General features: G+C 54.2%; 2 protein-coding genes across 3 annotated transcripts in view; one reads left to right on the top strand and one right to left on the bottom strand.

Annotated features, from left to right (window-relative positions):
* The window catches only part of MAF (MAF bZIP transcription factor), a 353412-nt gene extending 350707 nt beyond the window's left edge, over positions 1–2705 (top strand). Inside the window, exon 3 of the mRNA XM_024978633.2 lies at positions 2600–2705. The gene's annotated coding sequence lies outside the window, so the exon portion shown is untranslated. The remainder of the gene's footprint in view (positions 1–2599) is intronic.
* Positions 2706–2833: 128 nt separating this feature from the next.
* WWOX (WW domain containing oxidoreductase) overlaps positions 2834–20901 on the bottom strand; it is a 930720-nt gene continuing 912652 nt past the window's right edge. The window contains 1 exon segment of one of the 2 annotated variants that reach the window (NM_001078092.1): positions 2834–3908. In NM_001078092.1, coding sequence (NP_001071560.1) covers positions 3720–3908 — 189 coding nt within the window. In that variant the 3' untranslated portion in view covers positions 2834–3719. 2 annotated transcript variants of the gene reach the window in all.

Below are 20901 nucleotides of genomic sequence, written 5' to 3'. Positions count from 1 at the left end.
GGAGGTTCAAAACAAAACCACGCATCACCCCATTTTAAAGAGCAAAACCACAAGCCACAGCTTCAGTCACTGCCGTGGCCGCTTCAGTTTCTTGTTTCCTATTGATCAACGGCAGCAAAGTGTCCCTGCGTGAGCCGTGCACATGGACGCCAGCAGCCTTTGGGTGTCAAGACTCAGGGAGAGCAAGCAGCTCACTGGAGAAGGCCGGTGGGCACTCTGGCTCCCTCTCACTGGCCTGGGTGGAGGCTGTGGCTCCGGTGCCATGGTGCCAGACCCTGGCCACTGAGTCCCCTGGAGGCCAAACCCAGGGAGGGAAGCCGGGCACAGACCTGCTCAGAGCCAAGCAGGAGAGGGGGTCTGCAGGGCCGGGCCCGTGCTGCCAGGTAACGGCACAGAACGGGCAGGCTTCGCCCCAGATGCGGGGCACTGGGAGGAGAACAGGCCCTGGGCCGGCACAGGCCAGTCTTGCTGTGTGAACAAGCCCCTCATATCCATCTATTCAGGGACGTGCACGGGGGTCTGCAGCACCCCCCTGCAGCGGGGTGCAGACCGTCGTCCTGGCCCCGCAGGCTGACGCTGCCCCTCGGGTCCCCAGCCCGGGGGCTGTGGGCAGGCCGCTCTGCCAGTCTCATCATCTGAGCACAAAGTGGGAAGGTGGCTGTGACTTTAGCAGAGATTGCCAGCTCTGGTTATTATTGCTCCAGGCTCCCTATTGGGTTTCACTCCCTTGTCTCCCCCAATTACCTTGTCTGCTCTCAGTCACTTTAGTGGGTCTTTACATGGCATCTTTCTGGGGTGGGGGGCACAGAGTGGCAACTGGCACATAATAAACAGCACCTGAAAACAGCGGTGGTGATTATGGAAGACTAGGTTTATATTACATACACACACACACACACGTGTACATACACTAATATATATATATGTATTATATACGTGTGTGTGTGTTGCACATACATATAACACATGTGTGTGTTTCTGTGTGTATGATATGTCTATATATACGCACCATGACAGATGGTAAACAATAATCATGGGCTTAACTAAGCAAAAACCAAAAAAGGAGTGAGGCTTTATCTGTACACTTGCTCACCTGTCCAGGCATTGCCCCACAGCATTAGCCAAGGAAGTGAGACGTGTCTGGCAGGAGCAATGACCCACAGGGACTGGTACCGTCTGACCCCGTGGACTCAGGGCGTAAGGGGAGAGAGGAGGCCTGGCTTTGTTCTGGGAGGGGTCTCTGGTTATCAAGCAACCTGGAGAACTTTTGGTCAAGTTGATGATGACCTTGGGTGCTGTGACCACTCCTGTAGACCCAGGATCTAGACATTTTATAGCTCATTTTATAGGTGGGGGTGTCACCCTAAACTTTGAATTTCCGTAATGTGGTGCTTGGTGTGTCTGTTGGGTGCATGACTGTATGAAGACTTGGTCTGCATGACTTAGCTTGTCCTTGAAGTATAGTTAATTTATAGTGCTGTGTTAGTTTCTAGTGTATAGCAGGGTGATTCAGATATATATGTACTTTTCTACTCTGGTTTATTACAAAATATTGAATATAGTTCCCTGTGTTATATAGTAAGTAGGACATCGTTGTTTGTCTATTTAAATATAGTAGTGTGTATCTGCTAATCTCAGACTCGTAATTTCTCTCTCCTAACCCCTCTTGCTACCCTTTGGTAACCACAAGTTTGTTTTCTATGAGTCTGTTTGTCTATTTTATAAATAGGTTTATTTGTACATTTTAGATTCTACCTATAAGTGATGTGATATATGGTATTTATCTGACTTACTTCACTTAGTAGGATAATCTCCAGGTCCATCTGTGTTGTGGTAAATGGCATTCTTTCGTTCCTTTTTTATGGCTGAGTAATATTCTTTTCTCATCTTCTTTACCTGTTCCTCTATGGATGGACATTTAAGTTGCTTCCACATCTTGGTTATTGTGGATCGTGCTGCTGTGAATGTAGGGTGCATGTATATTGTGAAATTCTGGTTTTGTCTGGGCGTGTGCTCAGGAGTGGCTCTGGTTCTAGCGTTTTAAGGAACCTCCACACTGTTCCCCACAGTGGCTGGGCCAGTTTACATCCCCACCAGCGGGGTCGATGGCTTTAGGGAGCTCTCGGTTGAGGGGCATGCTCGCCTCCTCTCGTCAAGGTCCCTCAAGGATTCTGTTAAGGGGGAATATAGCTAGATGGGAGGATATAGCCAGGCTGTGGACCCCTGGAAAGCAGTGGGTCTGAGTGCACACAGAGCCAGAGGCCCCAGACGACAGTGTCAGGATGGAGACTGGTGGCACATGCCCCTCTGCCCCACCTTCCTGGTGTGTGAGCAGAAGCATTGTCTCCATGTGGCCAAAGAGGCCCTTCCTACATCTCTGCGGGAATGGCCTGGAAGCCCAGGTGTGAGTGATGCAGGACCGGGGCAAAGGGCCTCAAACCACCCCCATCCTCATCACTAGACACTGCCTACTCACCGAGAGCCCGGTCATCACAAAGGGAACACATCGTGAGGCCTGAAACGGCCCACTGTGCATAATAACAAAACTTCTTAAGGTGAAATTTAACAACAGTCATTTTTCTCTTTCTCTCTTCAACAGAAAATATGATGCTGGCATGCTAATTGCGTGAGACAACTCGGCCCACAGACAGCCACAAAGCACAAAAACAAAACAAACTCAGAGAAGACATGAGAATGGTGTTTTCCTGGCGTCTACAAGAAGCGCTTTATTTTTTCCTCTAGATTGCTTTTCTAAAAAAAAAAAAACAAAAACAAAAAAACAAAACACGAAACTGAAACAAACAGTTAAAGGAACAAGACAAAGTTCAGGTGATCATATTCAAGCATGTTCTTTTATTAAGCGTAGGATGGAAGGGACAAGAGGATGCGGAAGCAGGATGCTGAACAGATACGCGGGGGCCGTGCACCTCTGTGACGGGGTCCTTCCTGAAACTGTGGGAAGGATGAAGGGAACGGCTTTTTATCCCCCAGCCCCCAAACACCCGGGGCATCCTTAGGGGTGCCAGGCCCCCTTTCCCGCCCGGCGCGGTGTTCAGGGGGTGGCCTGTGAGGTCTGCTTGCTGTGAGCTGAAGAATCCTTTGCGCTGCTCCGGCAGTGAACCAGTGCCCTGCGACACACTCCCTGCCCGCACCACCCGTTTCTCAGCGTCCCCTCCGCCTCGGCGGGAACAAGGGCCAGAGGGGGCCTGTCCAGGACTCAGACTGGATCAGGATGGAATAGTGATCTCGCAGATGAGTGTGTGAAGGATAAACACCGGCTCTTTCTTCCCCGGACAGGAGAAAGCCTGCTCCTGGCTACAGTGTGGCCATGGGTGTGTGGCCATGGGTGTGTGGCTGGGGTGGTGGCTGGTGGGACGGGGTGGGGGGGGCACCGGGGACCCTGAGTGGTGAGAACTGCACGTGCTTCTGCAGTGGGATGGAGAGCCTGCCTTTGCCCGTGTGAAGGCAAAGCTTCACCGTCACATGGGCCATTGCCAGGGCAGCAGAGGGACCTCGGTTGCCCCCAGCCCTGGACAAGAAGTATCGCCCCTTCTCCCCACCAACGCCCTGCTCCCCAGTGGTACCTAACGCTGTGTGATCTGACGCACCAGTGCTTACATCCTGGGCCTCTGGTGGGTCTGGGTCAGGGGGACATGGAAGGCCGCGGGGTGAGAGGTGGGGGGGGAGTCCAGCGGGGTGGGCGTCGGGCCAATGGCCGTCTAGGAGGGCGGGCCACCGGGCACCCCCTGGAGCAGCCGCTCACTGAGCGCCCACAGGGCCCGCGCTGAGTCTTCGCTCTGGGCTTCGGCCGACGGCAGGCAGCGGCAGCAGCTGTTGAAGTACATCCCTCCCAGGCCCTCCAGCTCCGGGGCGACAGCGCAGTACACGGTGGTGGCGGCTCCCTGTTGCTGCAGGGCAGAGAGGAGAGACAAGAACGAGCGCGTCAGAAGAGAGGCGGCGGGGGCTGTCCTTCACAGGGAGCGCCCTCCCCACCTGCTTTGGAGGCCACTGGACCTCAGCAGCGGCCGCGAACCCAGAGGTATGGCGGGGCCGTCCTGGGACAGCATCATGGACTCCGCCTGGAGCACCGGTGTGACTTTTCACACCTCATGCGGGAAAAGGCTTTGAACACAACATGCCTCTCAGCTCGTCGCATCACATGCCTCTGCTGACAACGCAAGCAGGGTGGGATCCTTGCCAACCGGCAGGAAGAAACCCGTCCAACCTCCTGACTGCAATGCATGATGTCATGTGACACCAAGATGTTTTTACGAGACTTCTGTCTGAGCTAAACCTGCCGCGCTCTCGTGGCCCAGCGGGTGGAAAGCCAAGCAGGACCAGCGCCAGCTGTGTCCTTGTCCTTTGCCCATGGTGCTGTGAGGGGAAGGCTTTGGATGCAGTGTGCAAACATGTTCCCCACCGTACACACGTGCCTCCTGCAGACACGAGACACAAATCTGTTGAGTTGATCAGGATCCTGGAGACCTTTCTATGAATGTCACATCCTGCCCGTACCTGCAGGAGGACAGTGGCTTGAGGGTCCACCTCCTCACAGCCCACTTCTAAATGCACGTCGTAATGAGTGCCATTGATCACTTCCGACTGACCTTTTGAGTAACAGCTGGCGCTGTGGCTGGGGATGTGTGTGCCGACGGGGCACCATATCACCCGGCTGACAGGATGCTGTCAGGGAGGCTGGGAGGAGGGCAAGAAATCACTTTGCTTTGCGAGCCATAATTAAAAATAATAGGCTGGTGCTCGTAGGGAGACATGGTTGGCACGGCTCTAATTTAAAACCAATACAGTTTATCTGGCATCTTCTGATTATTTATGTGCACCACAGCCCTTGCTGCATCAACTAATTATCAGGTGAAGGGGTGGGGAGGCAGAGGAGAATCAGAGAAAGATAACGGGCGATAAGGTCACCATTAGGAAAACACTGAAGCCCTCTGTGGGAGGGTGAAGCGCGTTCCTGCCACCGGAAAGCTGACCCTCTCCTGCCTCTTACAGACTTCACACCAGGCCCCAGCAGAGGGCTCGGGGGAGAACCTCCCCCGCCACGCCTTGGATTGTGTGTCTATGGTTATGCCCATAATCACCGGGAGCCCAGGGCATTCTGAGAAGTGAGGTCTCGGGGTGTTTACCGTTTGAGGAAAGTACTGTGAAACAGACTTGGGGGTTGTTTTGAAGAGGACGGTACTTACTGAATTTGTCTGAAAACCAAGAAGCCAAATATACAAGTGACATGCTTGTTAGGGAGGTGGGTGGTGTGGCGTAGGCACGAGATGAACGAGATGGAGGCGTGAGTTCTGAGCCTGGGGCTGTCCACTGTGCTGGACAAGACCCATGGATCCAAAGTTTGAACCCCCGGCGTGACCTGAACCAAATGGGCATCGGTTGGTTGTCCCCCAACCCTCTCAGCCACGCCCATTCCCCAGACAGCCAGCTGTGCGCTTTGATTCAGCTACTTCTTTTCAGACTGATTTTGTGCGGCCTAGGTCTGATGAACCCAAGTCCGCATCACTCCGATTCCCTTCCGCTGAGCTGTTATTCCTAGTAACCCTTAGATTAGCATCCAGCACGTTTATCTAACCAGGTTCAAGGGCTCATCCGAGTCCCCTGCACCCCGTGTGGGGCAAAGGGCAGCGGGGTGTCCTCTAGAGATGGATGGAAGACTTGAAGGGCTCGTCCCGCCCACCCAGGCCAACTACCACCTCGGCCTTGATTCTCAGAATGCTGCTGCTGGGTGGAGATGGTGCTCAGGAATATTCTGGACATCTGTCTTAGGTTTCTGCTGTACTCTGCAAATCCCAAACCCACCAAAGAGCAGTCAGGGGGTTTGTCATGAGCTCCCAAGTAGCGAGAGAGTCTGCTCACCCCAAGATCCAGGCCCCCCCACCCCGCCCCAGAGTGGCTATAATATCAGCATTCATACATCGCAACAAACTGGCCTTTCACAAGCTCCACCAGCCCTGACAAAGGATCAAAGGTGGCCACTGGGGAAAGCAACAGACGGAATTCTTCCAAACCCAATGCAATCTTGCGCCACTCTGACCTTCTAAAATGCTATCATGGTACACTCTCGTGTGGTGGGATGGTATTTTTGCAGAGAAGTTTGGCACTTAGACTGATTCAGAATCGAGCTGATGAGGGAGCTGGGGGCACACGCATTTTCCCCCCATGGAATCTGAAAGCAATTGAAGCTGGCCTCATTTCGGGTAAACCTCCACTTGGCTACCACGCCGAAAACCATAAATCTTAGAAATGCCCAATCTTTCATCAAAGATTGGGTGGCTTCGAGGCCTTTGCCACTCAGCTCAGAGTGGTACGCAAGTTAGATCCCGTCACCACCGGTGCCAGTTCTGTGCGAGAAGCCAGTACCGCAGGGCACCTGAAAGCAAAGACCAGCTTCTCCCCTCCGAAGACCAACTGTGCACGCCTGGCAGAGACCAGACGGTGAACAGGGGACTCCGACGGCAGCACCCGGGGTCCATCTTTGTATGGTCGGAGGCGATGACACTCCAACAACAAGTGCTAATTGCTGGCTCGTTGGCTGTTTGGCCTGCCTATGCTCGAGAGAGAGACGGGAGCTACATTAGCAAATCTCATTAGGAAATAAGCTGGCGTGGCTGCTACAAGAGAAAACGTTTTTAAACTGATAGAAGAAAAATTTTTAAAGCTCACTTTCATCACCGTCAGATGACTTTCATGCCACTTTGTGGAGGGCGGGGGGACATCAGCACATAATTCAGAGAAGATGAAAGCGCCCCATAAAGGAGACGATGTTAACAACTCTGTTATGAAATATCTGAGGCTGTGCCTTGCTTCCTTTCACCACTGCTTGCTGATCTGCTGTGATAAGATAATAGCAGTATCTTGACATACAAACGTGGGCTGGGGCGGGGGGTTCCTCTCAGTGATTTTAAGAACAGTTTATGGGGAGTCTGAGCCCTGGGGCGCAGCAAGTCTGTCCTGCACCAGGGGTAGAGAGGGAGGGTGTGGATCACTGTGGGGGGTGGGCGCGGGGTGGGGGCTGAGGATTTCTGGGAAGCCGGGAGAATCTTTAATCACGCCTAAATGCCATTTCTGATTCAGTCAAACGTCTGCGAGCTGCCCGAGGAGAACGACACCATCCATCTCCATAGCGTATGTAAAATCACCCGGGATTCTTGTTTGGGATTTTTAAGAGTATCTGGGTAATGAGGGTTCACCATTCTCTTTCAGAAATCAGTTGTCAGCTGAGCGGCACCGTCTCCAACTACAGAAAGGTGGGATTTAGACAGCGGTTTGCTATTTGTTTATTGTTGGGGCCTTGAGATCTAAACTATCCATCCTCCCCAAGCCCTTGGTTGGGATGAATCTGTTGAAGTAGCCGCTTTTCATCCACAGTTGTTTGATAACCACTAGCCATCAGTTTGCAGCCATCAGCAGGGAATACAGATGAATATTGACTCTTTGAAAGAGAAAGTTATGGGAGTTTCAGATCGACAATCCAGGCTTAAAGAAAACCACCCACATAGTAGTATTTGTGATGCGTCGGTAGGTTCCCTAATATAGCTCACGTTTTGATAAGGACATGTTACAGCATTATGCTTAGTTTTCAGGTTTCTCTAGTTTTATAATGCATGCTTCTTTAAAAAAAAAAAAAAGAATAGATTCCTGTCTTAAAACAGATTTAACTCTGAGACATAAAAAAGCAGACGCACTGTCACGGGTGTCTGTGTGGTCAGTGGTTTTGAGAGCAGGCAGGGGTCCCACAGCTGCTTCCCCAGGACCGAGGCAGGACCGGGGACCCACGGCGGGGAAGGAGCGGCCCTTCTGGGTGGGCGCTGAGGAGGCGCTGGGTTCCTGGGACAGAGGACCTTGCCAGCGCCACAGAGGAGGAGACGGGTGCTTCTCTGAACCCCCAAAGCTTCCCCCTGTTGCTCATCTGCGGTCTGTGGGGTGCGGCAAACACTTCCCCAGGGCAGGAGCAGTCGCGCTCCGGCAAGTACGGCGAGTGCTTCACCACGGAGTGCGGCAGACGCGGGCAGCGGACACGGGTCCCGTGGGACACCCCGTCTCCCAGGCGTTGCTTAGTCGCTCGGTCATGTCCAAGTCTTTGAGACCCCACGGACTGTAGCACACCAGGCTCCTCTGTCCATGGGGACTTCCCAGGCCAGAATCCTGGAGTGGGTTGCCATTCCCTTCTCCAGGGGATCTTCCAGACACAGGGATCGAACCTGTGTCCCCTCCACTGCAGGTGGGTTCTCTGCCGCCTGAGCCACCAGGGAAGTCCTGCCAAAAGTTTCCAACCCCCTCTCCTGGTTAATTGTGGTGCAGTATTTCAGATTCATCTCCTGAGACCGTGGGGCTGGGAACACAGCTGTTCCTCAAACAATACTGTTTGGTTATGGAGAGAAACCAAAGCAAGCTGCTCCACAAGGATGGGTGTACCCTACTCACCATCTGAGAACAGTCTTTTAAGCTGACAGACGAGCCATGTGTTCCCAGAGACGCCCAGCGTGCATGGCAGTGGGGCTCCCCCCCGGGGGACCATGACCAGTACAGAGCCCTCGGGCTTGGGTGTGGAGTCCCGCGCTCACCAGGAACAGACCCACGTCCTCCAGGAGGCCGAGAGGTGGGAGAAGATGGAGATCGTGACTCGAGGGGACTCTCGGCCACCACCTGGGCGAGCTGTCCCAGCCTGTTCAAGCGGTGACGATGGGGGCACCGACCGCGAGCCTGCACTCCCCTGGTGCTGGGCAGGGAGCTCTGTGATGGGCATCACGTTCTAGCCCCAGGCAGCTCTACAGGCTGGGGATGGTCGCCATCCCCACCTACAGAGGAGCCCACTTCGTACCTGAGCTCACACGCCACTCCTCCGGGGCCACATCGACCGACCCCAGGAACCCAGAGCAGCTGCGACAGGAAGCCGCCTTCCCGCGCCCGCACTCCCGTCTGCACACCACGCACCCCACGCACCCCACGCCTCCTGGGCGGTGGAGTCGCCTGAGGGGCCCCCTCCCTTTCTCCCAGCCGGGCCTGGCTGAACCCCCGTGTGCGGCCCTGACGTGGCTGAAGATGAAATGTACTCACAGGCTGTCAGGCGCTCACCCGGGAAGCATAAGGAAGAGATTTTCCCACTGTTGATTTAGGCAGGCCACTAAATTGAAATTATATCCATTTGGATTAACAAAACTGAAGACTCAACGCCACCTCGGAAGAGCCAAGAGCCAATGACCCCTAACAAAGCCATCACCTGATTTAAAGTGCCACCTCCACCCGCCCGACTGGACCAGCCAGGAATCCACTGCTCCTAAACGACACGGACGTTTTCCAAAGTGTGAGTGGAACTACAAGACCAGGGAAACCCAAGCAATCTCCAGCTTATGAGTTCACAGATGTGCAAATGGGTGTGGCCTTTTGGAGGGTGCCACCTGACATGTTCCAGCCGGTGTGCAGAGGAGACTGCCCTGTCTCCCCTCTCCTGCCCCCAACCCCCGGCCCCGATTCATTGTCAACAAACTCATCCCTACAAATGCCTAACCACTGACGTGTCCAGACAGCGCACACTTAGATACAGGCAAATTCCTTCTGCAGGGATCAAGGGGTAACTTCCTTCACAGCCCTCAGGAGGTTTGCTAACACACAGGCTGTCCTCAGGATTGGTTACAGGAGGGAAATCCAGACTCAACTTCTTAAACAGAAACAGGGAGGCGGGCCAGGAAAGAGGCTGGAAAAGTCGGCGACAGTGCACTGGAGAATCCCTAGGATCACGTTCAGTCCTGAGCTTGATGGAAGAGAAGGTGCACCTTCCGCAGTGTGCAGGGGCCTTCATCTCTCGCTAAGAGAGTCACGAGGGTGGAGGACCTCAGAGGTCCCTTCCCAGGGGCTGTCTCTCCCGTCCTTCCCCGGGTGGCACAGGACGCAGTCTAGGAGAGCTCTGTGGCAGGTGCTCTGGAGGAGAGTGAAGCCGTGGGTCATGCCAGCCCATCACCACCAACGCGCCTGGTCCTAGCACAGGACACAGCCCCAGGAAGCAGATGCCCATCTAGGGAGATGTCTGGGGCGGGGGCACACAGGGGACAGAGGCTCCAGGGAGCCGCGTACGTTCACAGGCCTCTGCTGGGAGAGAAGCCGACGACATGGATGCTTTCCCGTTTGCAGTCCAGGAACCCTAAATCCTCGTCAGGCTACAAAAGTCATGTGGTATCCTTGACAAAAGTCACTCATCTCTAGCAAGATCATCAAGGAGGCTGAAGAGACTGACTTGAAGACCAGGGAGGAATGAGTTGGGAAGTTAGGAGAACAGTTGCTACGATGCTCCGAGAAATCTGTGGAAGCAAGCCCAGGGACCAGTGGGCTCAGGATAGAAAGCTGGGAAGGCTTTGTGAAGGCAGAACAAATGTCTTCCTGAGCCTAAGTTAGGGGAGGGAGAGGCAGCCACTTTCAGCCATCCGCAGAGGCCCGAGCCGTGTTTGTTCTGGAGAGCAAGGCTCCAGAGGATTTTTTGCTTAGTCTTAGCAGCAGCAGTGCAGGGCAGAGTGACCTCGGGAGGTTTTCAGGACTCTGTTTTCAATGGGATGACCTTTTCTCAACTTGCCTTGATATCAACAAGGCCCTTTCCATACCCCTTACGTGTTCCAGGATCCTTGCCCAAAGTGTTCAACGGTTCCATACAGATGGCCGGTCTCGAGAGAGTGGAGGTAGAATACTTAGAATGGTTTCCTTTTTCTGAGACCTGCTGGTATTGTGACATCCCAGATGTGCTCTGCTGGAGCAGAAGGTCGTCCGGAGGAGGGTAGGGAAAAGGAACGACTGAGTACAGTCCAGGTGGGTGATGTTATTCACGCCTGTTCTACCACTGGTGCCAAAGATGTTCTAGAACTGATTGGGCTGGAGAGACGGTCCCTTTAAACATGGGAGAAGATGCTCTTATCTCTGTTACATCTTTCTTATATCCACGGGAGAGTTCCCTGGGCCTTCCCTGCTGGTGCTGCCTGGGGTACACACACTGCTTTTCAAACGGGGGTGGGGGATTCCTCTGGTTGGGATGGGAAACTGCACTGGGGCGCCCATTCTTCCACAGGTTACTCTGAAATGGATCTTAGAACTCTACCACCAAAATACACATGGTTCTCCTACCTGGGACGAATCTGATGGCCCATCCCTGGAATTTTCCATCCTGGCCACCTGGACAAGACTGAAGGACTGCTGAGTGTTTATAGAAAGCTCAGAGAAGACATTTAGCCTGTGTTAATTTGTAACATTTTACATTTTTACTTCTTTGACCCACATTCTAGCTAGCTCTGTATACTGTACATAAATGTATGCCTCCGTATTTGCCATGTATACTGAAATAAACCTTTGAAACTATTGCCAGGCAGAATGAATGGGTTCAATTCTAACCTAACGTTGCAAAGAGCATGGGTGAGGCAGACCTCTCCCCGCTCCCCTTCGTCTGCACAGAATCACACTGAATGGGCCTACCATGCTTTTTTTAGAAAACTGAGAGCTGACCATTTCTGTGCGCAGACAAACCCTGAAAAATCAGTCTGTTGCCGTCGCAAGGTTGACACCTAGGCTGCAGAGAGAGTCTCTGACATGGTACTGACAGGGCATGCGGTGGGTGGATGAAACCCACAGGGTCGTCTCTGATAGGGCCCCACTGTGGTTAGAAATGAACTAACTCTTCATTCTTCCAGAAACAAATTACAAGAACAGAGTCTGCAATAATCCCATCTCACAGCAGGGCACCCCAGGGCCCCCCCTCCTGACCCCCGTGTCCAGCCACACCGTCTCAAGCCAAGCACGTCTGTGTCAGGACTGAGTCTTTTCAGACGGGGCTCTCTCTGTCGGATCATTTCTCAGGCACAGAGACGCTGGCCTTGTTAATATTTCATTGGGAACATACTATGGAGAGCGTCTCATTTGTATTACTTCCATAATTGATGGTGAGTGCCCGGGCACTGCCTCTGCACAGACGGACCTCATCACAGTGGTCGACGGGGAGACGAGAAACAGTGGCTACTTCACCCACCAGCAGTGTGTCGCTAGTTAGGGGGACATGATCACGCAGGCTGGGCCTTTAATTGCCAGGGTAAATAATTCTGCCTCGGTGTTAGGGAACATTTTAAAGCACTTGATGCAGATAGACTAGAAACAACACACACACACACAAAATTACCTTGATTATGCAACACCTTAGCATAGAAAGTTACAAAGGTATGTCTTTTTTTTTTAAAAATTGCATTCTATCATGCAAATATTCTCTAAATATGCATGTGCTGACTACTCATCGGCTGTATTTTAGGAAATACAATTAGGCCGCCTTTCTCCTCCCCTGTGTAGACTGTAAATACCTGTAGATCCTTCTCTTGTTTCCCTATGTAAATATATGTAAATACTAACAAGCTTTGCATGCTGATATTCTAGGCAATTTCAGGCACTTTTATAATCTGAAGGCATGTACTTGAACTGGTTTGTTAGAAAGAAAAACAACCAACACCTCTCTCAAACTCTTGAAAGCTGAACAGAAATTAAAGATTTCTTCCTAGACTGCTGTGGCTCGTTTTGTTTGCCGTCCTAGCCCCCAGCGCCTCCCGCACGGGCTCCCGCAGCTGCTGCCAGCAGAGGGGTGGGTGCTGGGGCAGCCGCCATGCCAGGACAGGGGCTCAGCCACCCGTCTTGGGTTTCTACACACTTGGTCCTTTGGTTTTCTAGAGCAGTGGTCCCCGGCCTTCTTGGCAGCAGGGGCTGGTTTTGTGGAGGACAGTTCTTCCACAGAGGGGTGGTGTTTGGGGAGGATTCAAGCGCATGACCTACTGTGCACTTCTGTTTATTATGACATCAGCCCCATCGCAGATCATCAGGCATTAGATCCTGGAGCCTGGGGACCCCTGCTCTAAAGGACTTCTAGAATCTTAAGATTGGCGTCTTTGGATTTTTCTATCAAAAGAAAAGGGAGTGTGGGCGTGCGTGCTAAGTCGCTACAGTCGTGTCTGACTCTTTGCGACCCCATGGATTGTACCCCACCAGGCTCCTCTGTCCATGGGATTTCCCAGGCAAGAACACTGGAGTGGACTGCCATGCCCTCCTCCAGGGGATCTTCCTGACCCAGGGATCGAACCCACGTCTTTGGATTTTTCTATCAAAAGAATAGGGAGTAAAAAACGATTGATTTGTACCTACTGTTCCCTTAAAAGTACCAAGGCCAGAGCTAGAGGCTTTAGAGTCCCAGGACCCTAAGAAAGAACCCTGTCGTTCCCATTTCAGAGATGCAGAAACTGAGTCACAGCAAGAACAGCATGTGCCTAAGGTAACAGAGGAGCCCGGCGTGCTGCAGTCCACGGGGTCAGAGAGTCAGACACGACTGAGCCACTGAACGACGCCCACAAAAGTGACAAACCACCAGATGCCCCCAAACCCAACTGTGCTGTTTACCAACAGTCGGCAGATGCAGTTTTTCTGCAAAGGGTGACAGAAGAGAGATTTTAGGCCCAGCAGGGCCTGTGGTTTCAGTCACAACTACTCAGAGCTGCCGCTGTTGTTGGGGAGACAGCCGTGAACGACACAGCCCGCAGCGAACGTGGCTGTGCGCCAGCAAAACTGGGCTTGCAAACACCGCCACACCCCACGCTCAGCTGCTCCTCCCCAGGCCACTGCCCCTTCCCGCTCGAGGACGTTCCTGTGTCTGATGGAGAAGGCACTTGATCAGCTGAGGGTTCTCCGCCTCTTGCCTGCACACGGCAACGATGACTGGAAGCCACACGACACTCGGGAGAGGGCAAACGAAGCCACTCAAGCTTCCACGCCAAACTGCCTTCCACAGACACGCCTCCCCGCCAGGCTTCCCTGTAGTTACCCTTCGTTTCCACACGTGGGGATGGAGGGGAAAGTATGGAAGGCTGAGGTAGAGAGAGAAAAGCCAGCGACACGCAGGTCTTCACTGAGGAAGCAGGTCCTTACCTTGGGGGTCTACATAAACCGAGCCGCGCGTAAACTTTCTAATGGCTGGAAAACTGCGCTCACATTGAAGGTGTATTTCCCCACGTATGATGCTTCGGTGTAGATGTGTTTGTTAATTCACAGTTTCTTTGGGGACGTTTTTTAATTGAAGTTTCCAAAATTCATTCAGTGGCACAAGGAGCTCTGGGGGCTCTTGAGAACGCTGCAAAGCTGGGGCTTTAGCATGGGGAGCCGGGCCTGGTGTCCTGGATAAACCCAGCGCCCCGGCCCAGCAGGGGAGGCCAGTCCTCGCCGCCCGCGGGGCCCCCTTTCACAGGCCCCTGCACTCGCCTGGGGCTGGGAGAGAGCCTTTCTGACCCGCTGCGCGAGGTCAGTGTCATCCCTTCAGTCTTGGAGGGGACAGAGCGTGAGGGGCAGGAGGAGGGACGACCCGGGTGACTCTGCAGGTGGGGATGCTGTGGGTGGACAGGGAGAGCCCAGGAGTGAAGCCTGAGACACAGGAATTCAAATTCCGGCTCTGCCACCCGGCCGCTCTGCAACAGGACACAGGCAATGAAACGGGCGGCCTAACAGCCCCTTCTCCCGGCTCTTGGGAGGGTCAGTGATGGCATCTGGAGGCTCCCTGAGTGCATCACAGGCATGGCTCAACCGCGGCTGCAGGTCTGTCTGTTAAAAGTCCGGAGGAGGAAGCACCCAGGTCGGAGTCACTCCTCCGTCCTCCACCCGAGGGACCTGGAAGCAGGGTGGGGCAGTTTCTGCCTTCTGAGCAAGACATTCAAGAGGCAGTCACTTTTCTCACCAGCTTTCACAGCACCTCTGGGTACCAGCCTAGCATGGATTCCAAGGCTCCTCTGCCTCTCCACCCCCTACCCCAGACCACAGCAACCAGAAACAAACTCTCACCCCTGAAAGTGGGGCACTGGCATCCTAACGACAGCCGCACTCACACACGGAGCATTGTGGGAGTCCAGACCCCGCCCCGCCCTGGCCCTGCACATGCATCCAGCTAAACCCCCACACGTCCCTGCGCAGTGGGCCCTAGAGAAAGGGATGGACGGAATAAGAGAGCTGGCACAGGGTTTTTTAAGCGCAGTATTCCTTTAAAAACTAAAGATGGAATTACCACATGATCCAGCAATCCCACTCCTGGGCATATATCCAGAGAAAACCGTACTTCGAAAAGACACACGCACCTCCACGTTCCAAGCAGCACGATTCACAGCCGCCAAGACACGGAAGCGACCTACACGCCCGTCGACACACGAATGGTACAGAAGATGTGGTACATACATGCAGTGGAAACATTATTCAGACATAAAAAAGAACGAAATCATGCCATTTGCAGCAACAGGGATGTAACTAGACATTATCATGCTAAGTGCAGTAAGTCAGAGAAAAACGAACACCATATGATGTCATTTATATGTGGAATCAAAGAAATGATATGAGTGAACTTATTCACAAAACAGAAACAGCCTCACAGACTTCAAAAACAAACTTACCAAAGCGGGAAGGGGGGGAACACATTAGGAGTCTGGGATTAATGGATACGCACTTCTATAGGTAAAACAGATAATTAACAGGGACCTCCTGTACAGCACAGGGCACACTACTCAATATTCTGTGGTAACCCATATGGGAAAAGAATCTGAAAAAGAGTATGTATATACACATAACTGAGTCATTTAGATGTACACCTGAAACTAACACAACACTATAAATCAACTATACTCAAATATAAAACAATAAAAATTACATTTTAAGACGTGCAGCATACATGTAGAATGATAGGAGTTGGGTAGATTGATGGGTGCCACATTACTGTTTGAAATTTTCTATCTGAAAACTTTTATAATAAAATGTTAGAAAAAGACATGGATTCCTTGCTAGGGGGTATTAGCCCCATTCTTCTCAGAGGAGAAGACTAAGGCACAGAAGTGGTATGGACTGCCCTGACGTACTCCACCTGGTAAGTGGTGACATCCTCTTTGAAATCCATGCCCGGCTGGCTCCAGTGCTGACTCTGTGACGGGCACATTCGCATCTCTGTTAATCGACCTTCTAGGGTCAATTAACCCTGCCTCTCCTATTCCACTGGTTGAATTTTTTGCCGCAAAGCATGAAAACTGGTTTTCTCACACTATTCCCACCATGCAGACAGTTCGTAGGGCCTCCAACTCAGAGCCCAGAAATCAATCAGCTCAAGAGCAAGGGTGATCCATGTGTGAGTGGAGGTAAATTTCTATCTGTTCATCTGGTGGCTATTTAATCTGCCTTTTGATTCTAATGCCACCCCTGAAGGCAGAGGGCTATTCTCACTGAAAACGTGCCGTCAAGTTCAGAAACACTGATGCCGGCCAGCATGAGTGTGTCTACAAACCCAGAACTCAGAGAGAGGGAAGGGGAGATAACACCCGGGCAGACACGCACAGTGAGAAGCAATCAGCTCCCTGTTGTTGGGTGCAGAAGGGATGCTGTCACCGGCAAGGGGCCAGGGCTGCTGGCCCCTGGACCACCAGACACGGCCAGATGGGAACCCTGACCTGTCCTCCAGCTCACACGCTCCCTCTGGCCATGGCAAACTCCACATTCCAAACTTCAGAAGCTGAAAAACAGCGTCAGCCCAGGCCTGACGGTCTGGCAGGGAGCCCAGCAGCCCATCCTGCTCTGCTTCCTAAACTCGGGAGTCAACTTTCCTCCTGGGCAGAAATTTTCCTCCGAGCTGGGCCCCCGCCCCCTTCCCCTTTGAGCCCCACGAGAGATGGACCGGGCACCGTCTTCCTTTTCACTTCACCGCGTGTCCCCTTCCCCGGCGCCTCCCCTTCAGCCACTGTCCACCCAGGAACAGCCACCCCCCAGCCCTTTCTTGGCTTCCCTTCCAGACCCACCCAGAGTGCCATGTCTTGGCCAGGTGAGTCTGAGACGGAACGGCTGCCTTCAGGAGGGTTAGCACAGCCCCCATCGTGATAACTGACGACAACGACAAAGCAGTGATGATCACGGAAATGGCTGCGGGTAACCCAGAGCCTGTTCTGTGCCAGGGACCTATCAGTGCTTCCGATTCTCAACCTGGCCAGGCAGGTACTGGCTTGGCCAAAGAGTTGGTCCATAAGATCTGATGGAAACACTCGAGTGAGCTTTTGGGCCAACCCACTGTTACTGTCAAGGTTGAGGGGGGTGAGGGAACTCCCTGCTGAGCCGGGGCCGGGAACCCAGCTGAGCACGTCTCTGTTCGAAGCCCCCGTCCTCGTTCGTGGCGGACGCCTGCTCTGACCCCACGCCCCAGCCATGGCAGGGCCTCCGGGCATCGTGGAAACTAGCCCTGTCAGGCTGCAGATCCCCTCCCTGCGGGGCCCCATCGGCCTTCCTCCTCCTCGTGGGGCTCCGAGTCTTGGTCCTCTGACCCCGGCTGCGGGCCCAGCGTCGAGTCTGAGGGTGTCACAGCCGCCCACGTGTGGCTTTGGACGCCACCCTAGAAGGGCTCTGACGCCCTCCCCTGCACCATCCCACTGCTGCAAACTGCTTCTCCTGCAAGGGAGGTCTGGAAGCTGGCAGGTCTCAGATTTATGATTGGGCATTTGTGGGCCATTTGGCCACATCCACTGGAGTGGCCTCACGACCAGCCAACTGCGGTTAGGGTCTCCTGGCCCCACAGCTCAGAGAAGTGCTGAACTCAGGACGGCGGGGGGCACTGAGGGGCATCTTACTCTGTTTCACCTAACCCCTCTGGCTGCCACACCTGATTGGACCCATCCCATGGACGGATAGGTTAGCAGCTACCAAGCCGAGCCTCAGTGGGAACACAGCCACCTGTGTAGCTGGCTGTCAAACTCTGTCCTCTATGGTCTGTGCTCTCTGGATCCCTAATCAACTGACTGTACAAGGCAGTCCCCTAAGGCAGGGGTCCCCAGCCTCCAGGATCTAATACCTGATGGTCTGAGGCAGAGCTGATGTAATAGTAACAGAGATAAAGTGCACAGTAAGTATGATGTGCTTGAATCGTCCCCCCGCTCCCAGGCCCGTGGAAAAACTGTCTGCTGTGAAACCAGTCCCTGGAGCCAAAAAGGCTGGGGTCCGCGGCCTTAAGGTGCGAATCCCATACGGGGCGTGGATGCCTTCCAAGGCACCTTCTGGGTGCCAGGTTTCTGCTGAATTCTTGCTGGAACCTTATGGAGGCATCAGTGTCCCCACTTCATTTATAGGGAGACTGAGGCTTGAACAAGTAAAATGAAGGAGGAACAGGTGAATTCTGGCTGTGATGAGCACCCCTCAAGCTAAGGGATGTTCATGCCCCCAGCGCTTCCAGGAAGGGTCCACATTTTGCATCCACCCTCCCCAATTATAGGCAGGACCCTGAACCCTGAAGAGGCAAAGGTCAAAGGGCAAGTGGCAGAGTCAGAAGCGGAGCCCAGTCCCCCGGACTCCGGACCCCCTCTCTCAGCGCTGGCACCTGCATGGGTGGGGATACGTTCACCATCCAAGGGCAGCAGGGGCATCGCTGGCGTCTGTCAGCCGGGAGTTTGCACAATCGTAAGAGCAGGTCTTGCCACAGCAAAGCGTGGCAAGTGCTGAGCGCGGGCTGGGATCCAAACCCAGCCTGCCTGGCTCGGGGCTCCGTGGCTTCCCAGGCGCGCTGGGAGCTGTGTGGCCTATGAGTTCAGCATCCTCGAAAATAGTTCATTAGTTGTCTCAGAGCCTTTGTACAAGAAGTGGAATCCACGTGTGATGACAAATACACCTGCCCACCCCCAAGATGTCTCTCATTTAGGGACACAGGATCTGAGCCCCTGCAGGGCTGCAGGAGGGAGTAACAGGGTAAGGGAAGAGGGGCTGGAGACTGGGTAAGTGGGGTACTGGTGGCGAAGAGAACCCCACTCCTGGGCATATATCCAGACAAAACTCCAACCCAAAACGACGCACGCACCCCAAGTTCACAGCGGCAGTGTTTACAACAGCCAAGCCAAGGGAGCAGCCTAAATGCCCATCAATGGCTGGATGCGTAAATAAGATGTGGCGTGTAACATATATATATGTAGAAACACACATATACATATAAAGGGGCACTTTATCCACAAAAAATCTGACATCTGCAGCAACATGGACAGACCAGGAGACCATCACACCAAGGAAGTCGGGAAGAGAAAGGCGAATACCAAACGGCCTCACTTGTAGGCGGAGTCTAAGATACGACACAAACGAACCTACCTACAAAACCAGAACAGAGACATAGCAGACTGGCGGCTTCCAAGGGGGAGGGGCTGGAGGAGGGCGGGGTGGGAGGCTGGGCTTAGCAGGTGTGAGCTGTTGCACACAGAACCGATGAACCAGAAGGCCCTGCAGGGAACTATACTCAGTATCTTATGACAAATCATAATGGAAAAGAAGGTATACGCATGTGTAACTCAACCACCCGACGGGACAGCAGGAACGGACGCAGCACCGGGAGTCAGCTACACCTCGACAGAAGCAGGACGGGGGGAGGGCGTGGAGAGCAGCGGGTGAAGCAGGACGGGGGGAGGCGTGGAGAGCGGTGGTGGCCCCAGGGGCAGGAGGGCCCCCCGGGGCAGTGCGCTACTGTCTTCCAGGTGCTGGTGGAAGCTGGGCTCACGCAGACTCAGAGCTGACTCCCCTGGTCCGACATCACTGCCTCTGGTTATCCTGAACAGAGTCAGGGCACGCGTCCCCAAGCGGCAGGCCCCTGGGGTCAGCACGGCCCCAACAGGAGGCCAGACGGAGGAGAGGACAGCACGCACTCACACCGCACGCCTCTACCTGGAGACAAACCTCCAGGCTGCTTTTGGTTTCGTCGCTTCCCCAGACGGACGCACGAACGGGTCCCTGCTGATGACTCTGCCTGAGAAGGGCCCGTCCTGGAACGCAGCGGTCTCACTGTCCCCACGTTCACGGAGAATCTTTCGGACAAAGATAGCTTTACCACCCAAGTGAACCAATCTTCCCCATTTTCAGGTAAGAATCAGAATCCAGTGATGGAGAGAAGGAAGTGGAGTCTGCTTTCCCTCCTCGGCTGGAACCCCTGATGCAGGCGTATCAAGGATCTCAGGGGAACCCTGCCGTCTGGTTTTGCTCGAAGGCTCCGAGGACCACCAGCTGGATGATCTCCCCAGAGCACCGTCCCGCTGCTGCAGAGGTGACCCGAGCCCCCTCCTGGCTGGCCCCTGGGTCAGGAGCAGGTCCTGCCCCAGACGAGCTGACCTCCGCCTCTGGCTTTCTCTTCTCCCCACCCTCTGCCCCGCATCCCGCTGCCCTGAAGAGGGAGAGGGTGATGGCCCCACGGTCAGCCACGACCCTGCAGTGGATACTCCGGTGCGTGGCCCTGAGGCCTGACCGAGCCTGGGGTCACCCACTCCCCAGCCAATGGGCTGCCATGTGCTAAAGTCGGGACCCCTTCTCAGGACACGCCGTCAGCCAGACGGGGCTGCCCAGCCCGCGGACGCACCCCGGCAGGAGGCAGCCTTCGTCCCAACTCAGGACACCTCTGACGGTCACCCTGCTTCAGTCCCTGCGGCCTGGATGGAGTGTCCGCTCCCCCCTCCCAGCTAAGCCCTCCTCCGGCCCCCGTCCTGCCGGCAGCGCCCCCATGGGCGTGGACCCCCAGAGCAAGGCCCCCAGACTATCGAGGGGCCCGCCTCCCGGGGCACCCAGACTATGGGAGACAACAGCTGGGCGATGCAGAGAGACACGCTGAACCACGCGGGGCCCACATCCTCACCTGCAAACCTGAATTATGGTATAGACACAGCACTGTGTCAGGGTAGCCACGTCAGATTGTAGACTCAATATTTGTGCGGGGGTGGCCTTTCACAGCAGGCAGACAGAGGCGGGCCGGGGCAGCGGGAGGAGCCGCCAGCGCTGCGATCCCACTCACCCTTCAGCCCGAGGGCACGGTCCAGTCCAAAAGCGCAGGCTCTGGGGGGCATCTGCGTGATCCCC

This window comes from Bos taurus, chromosome 18, assembly GCF_002263795.3.
Source record: "Bos taurus isolate L1 Dominette 01449 registration number 42190680 breed Hereford chromosome 18, ARS-UCD2.0, whole genome shotgun sequence".
Lineage (NCBI taxonomy): Eukaryota > Metazoa > Chordata > Mammalia > Artiodactyla > Bovidae > Bos > Bos taurus.
Note: the sequence above shows the minus strand (reverse complement) of the source record. Positions and strands in the feature narration are given on the sequence as shown.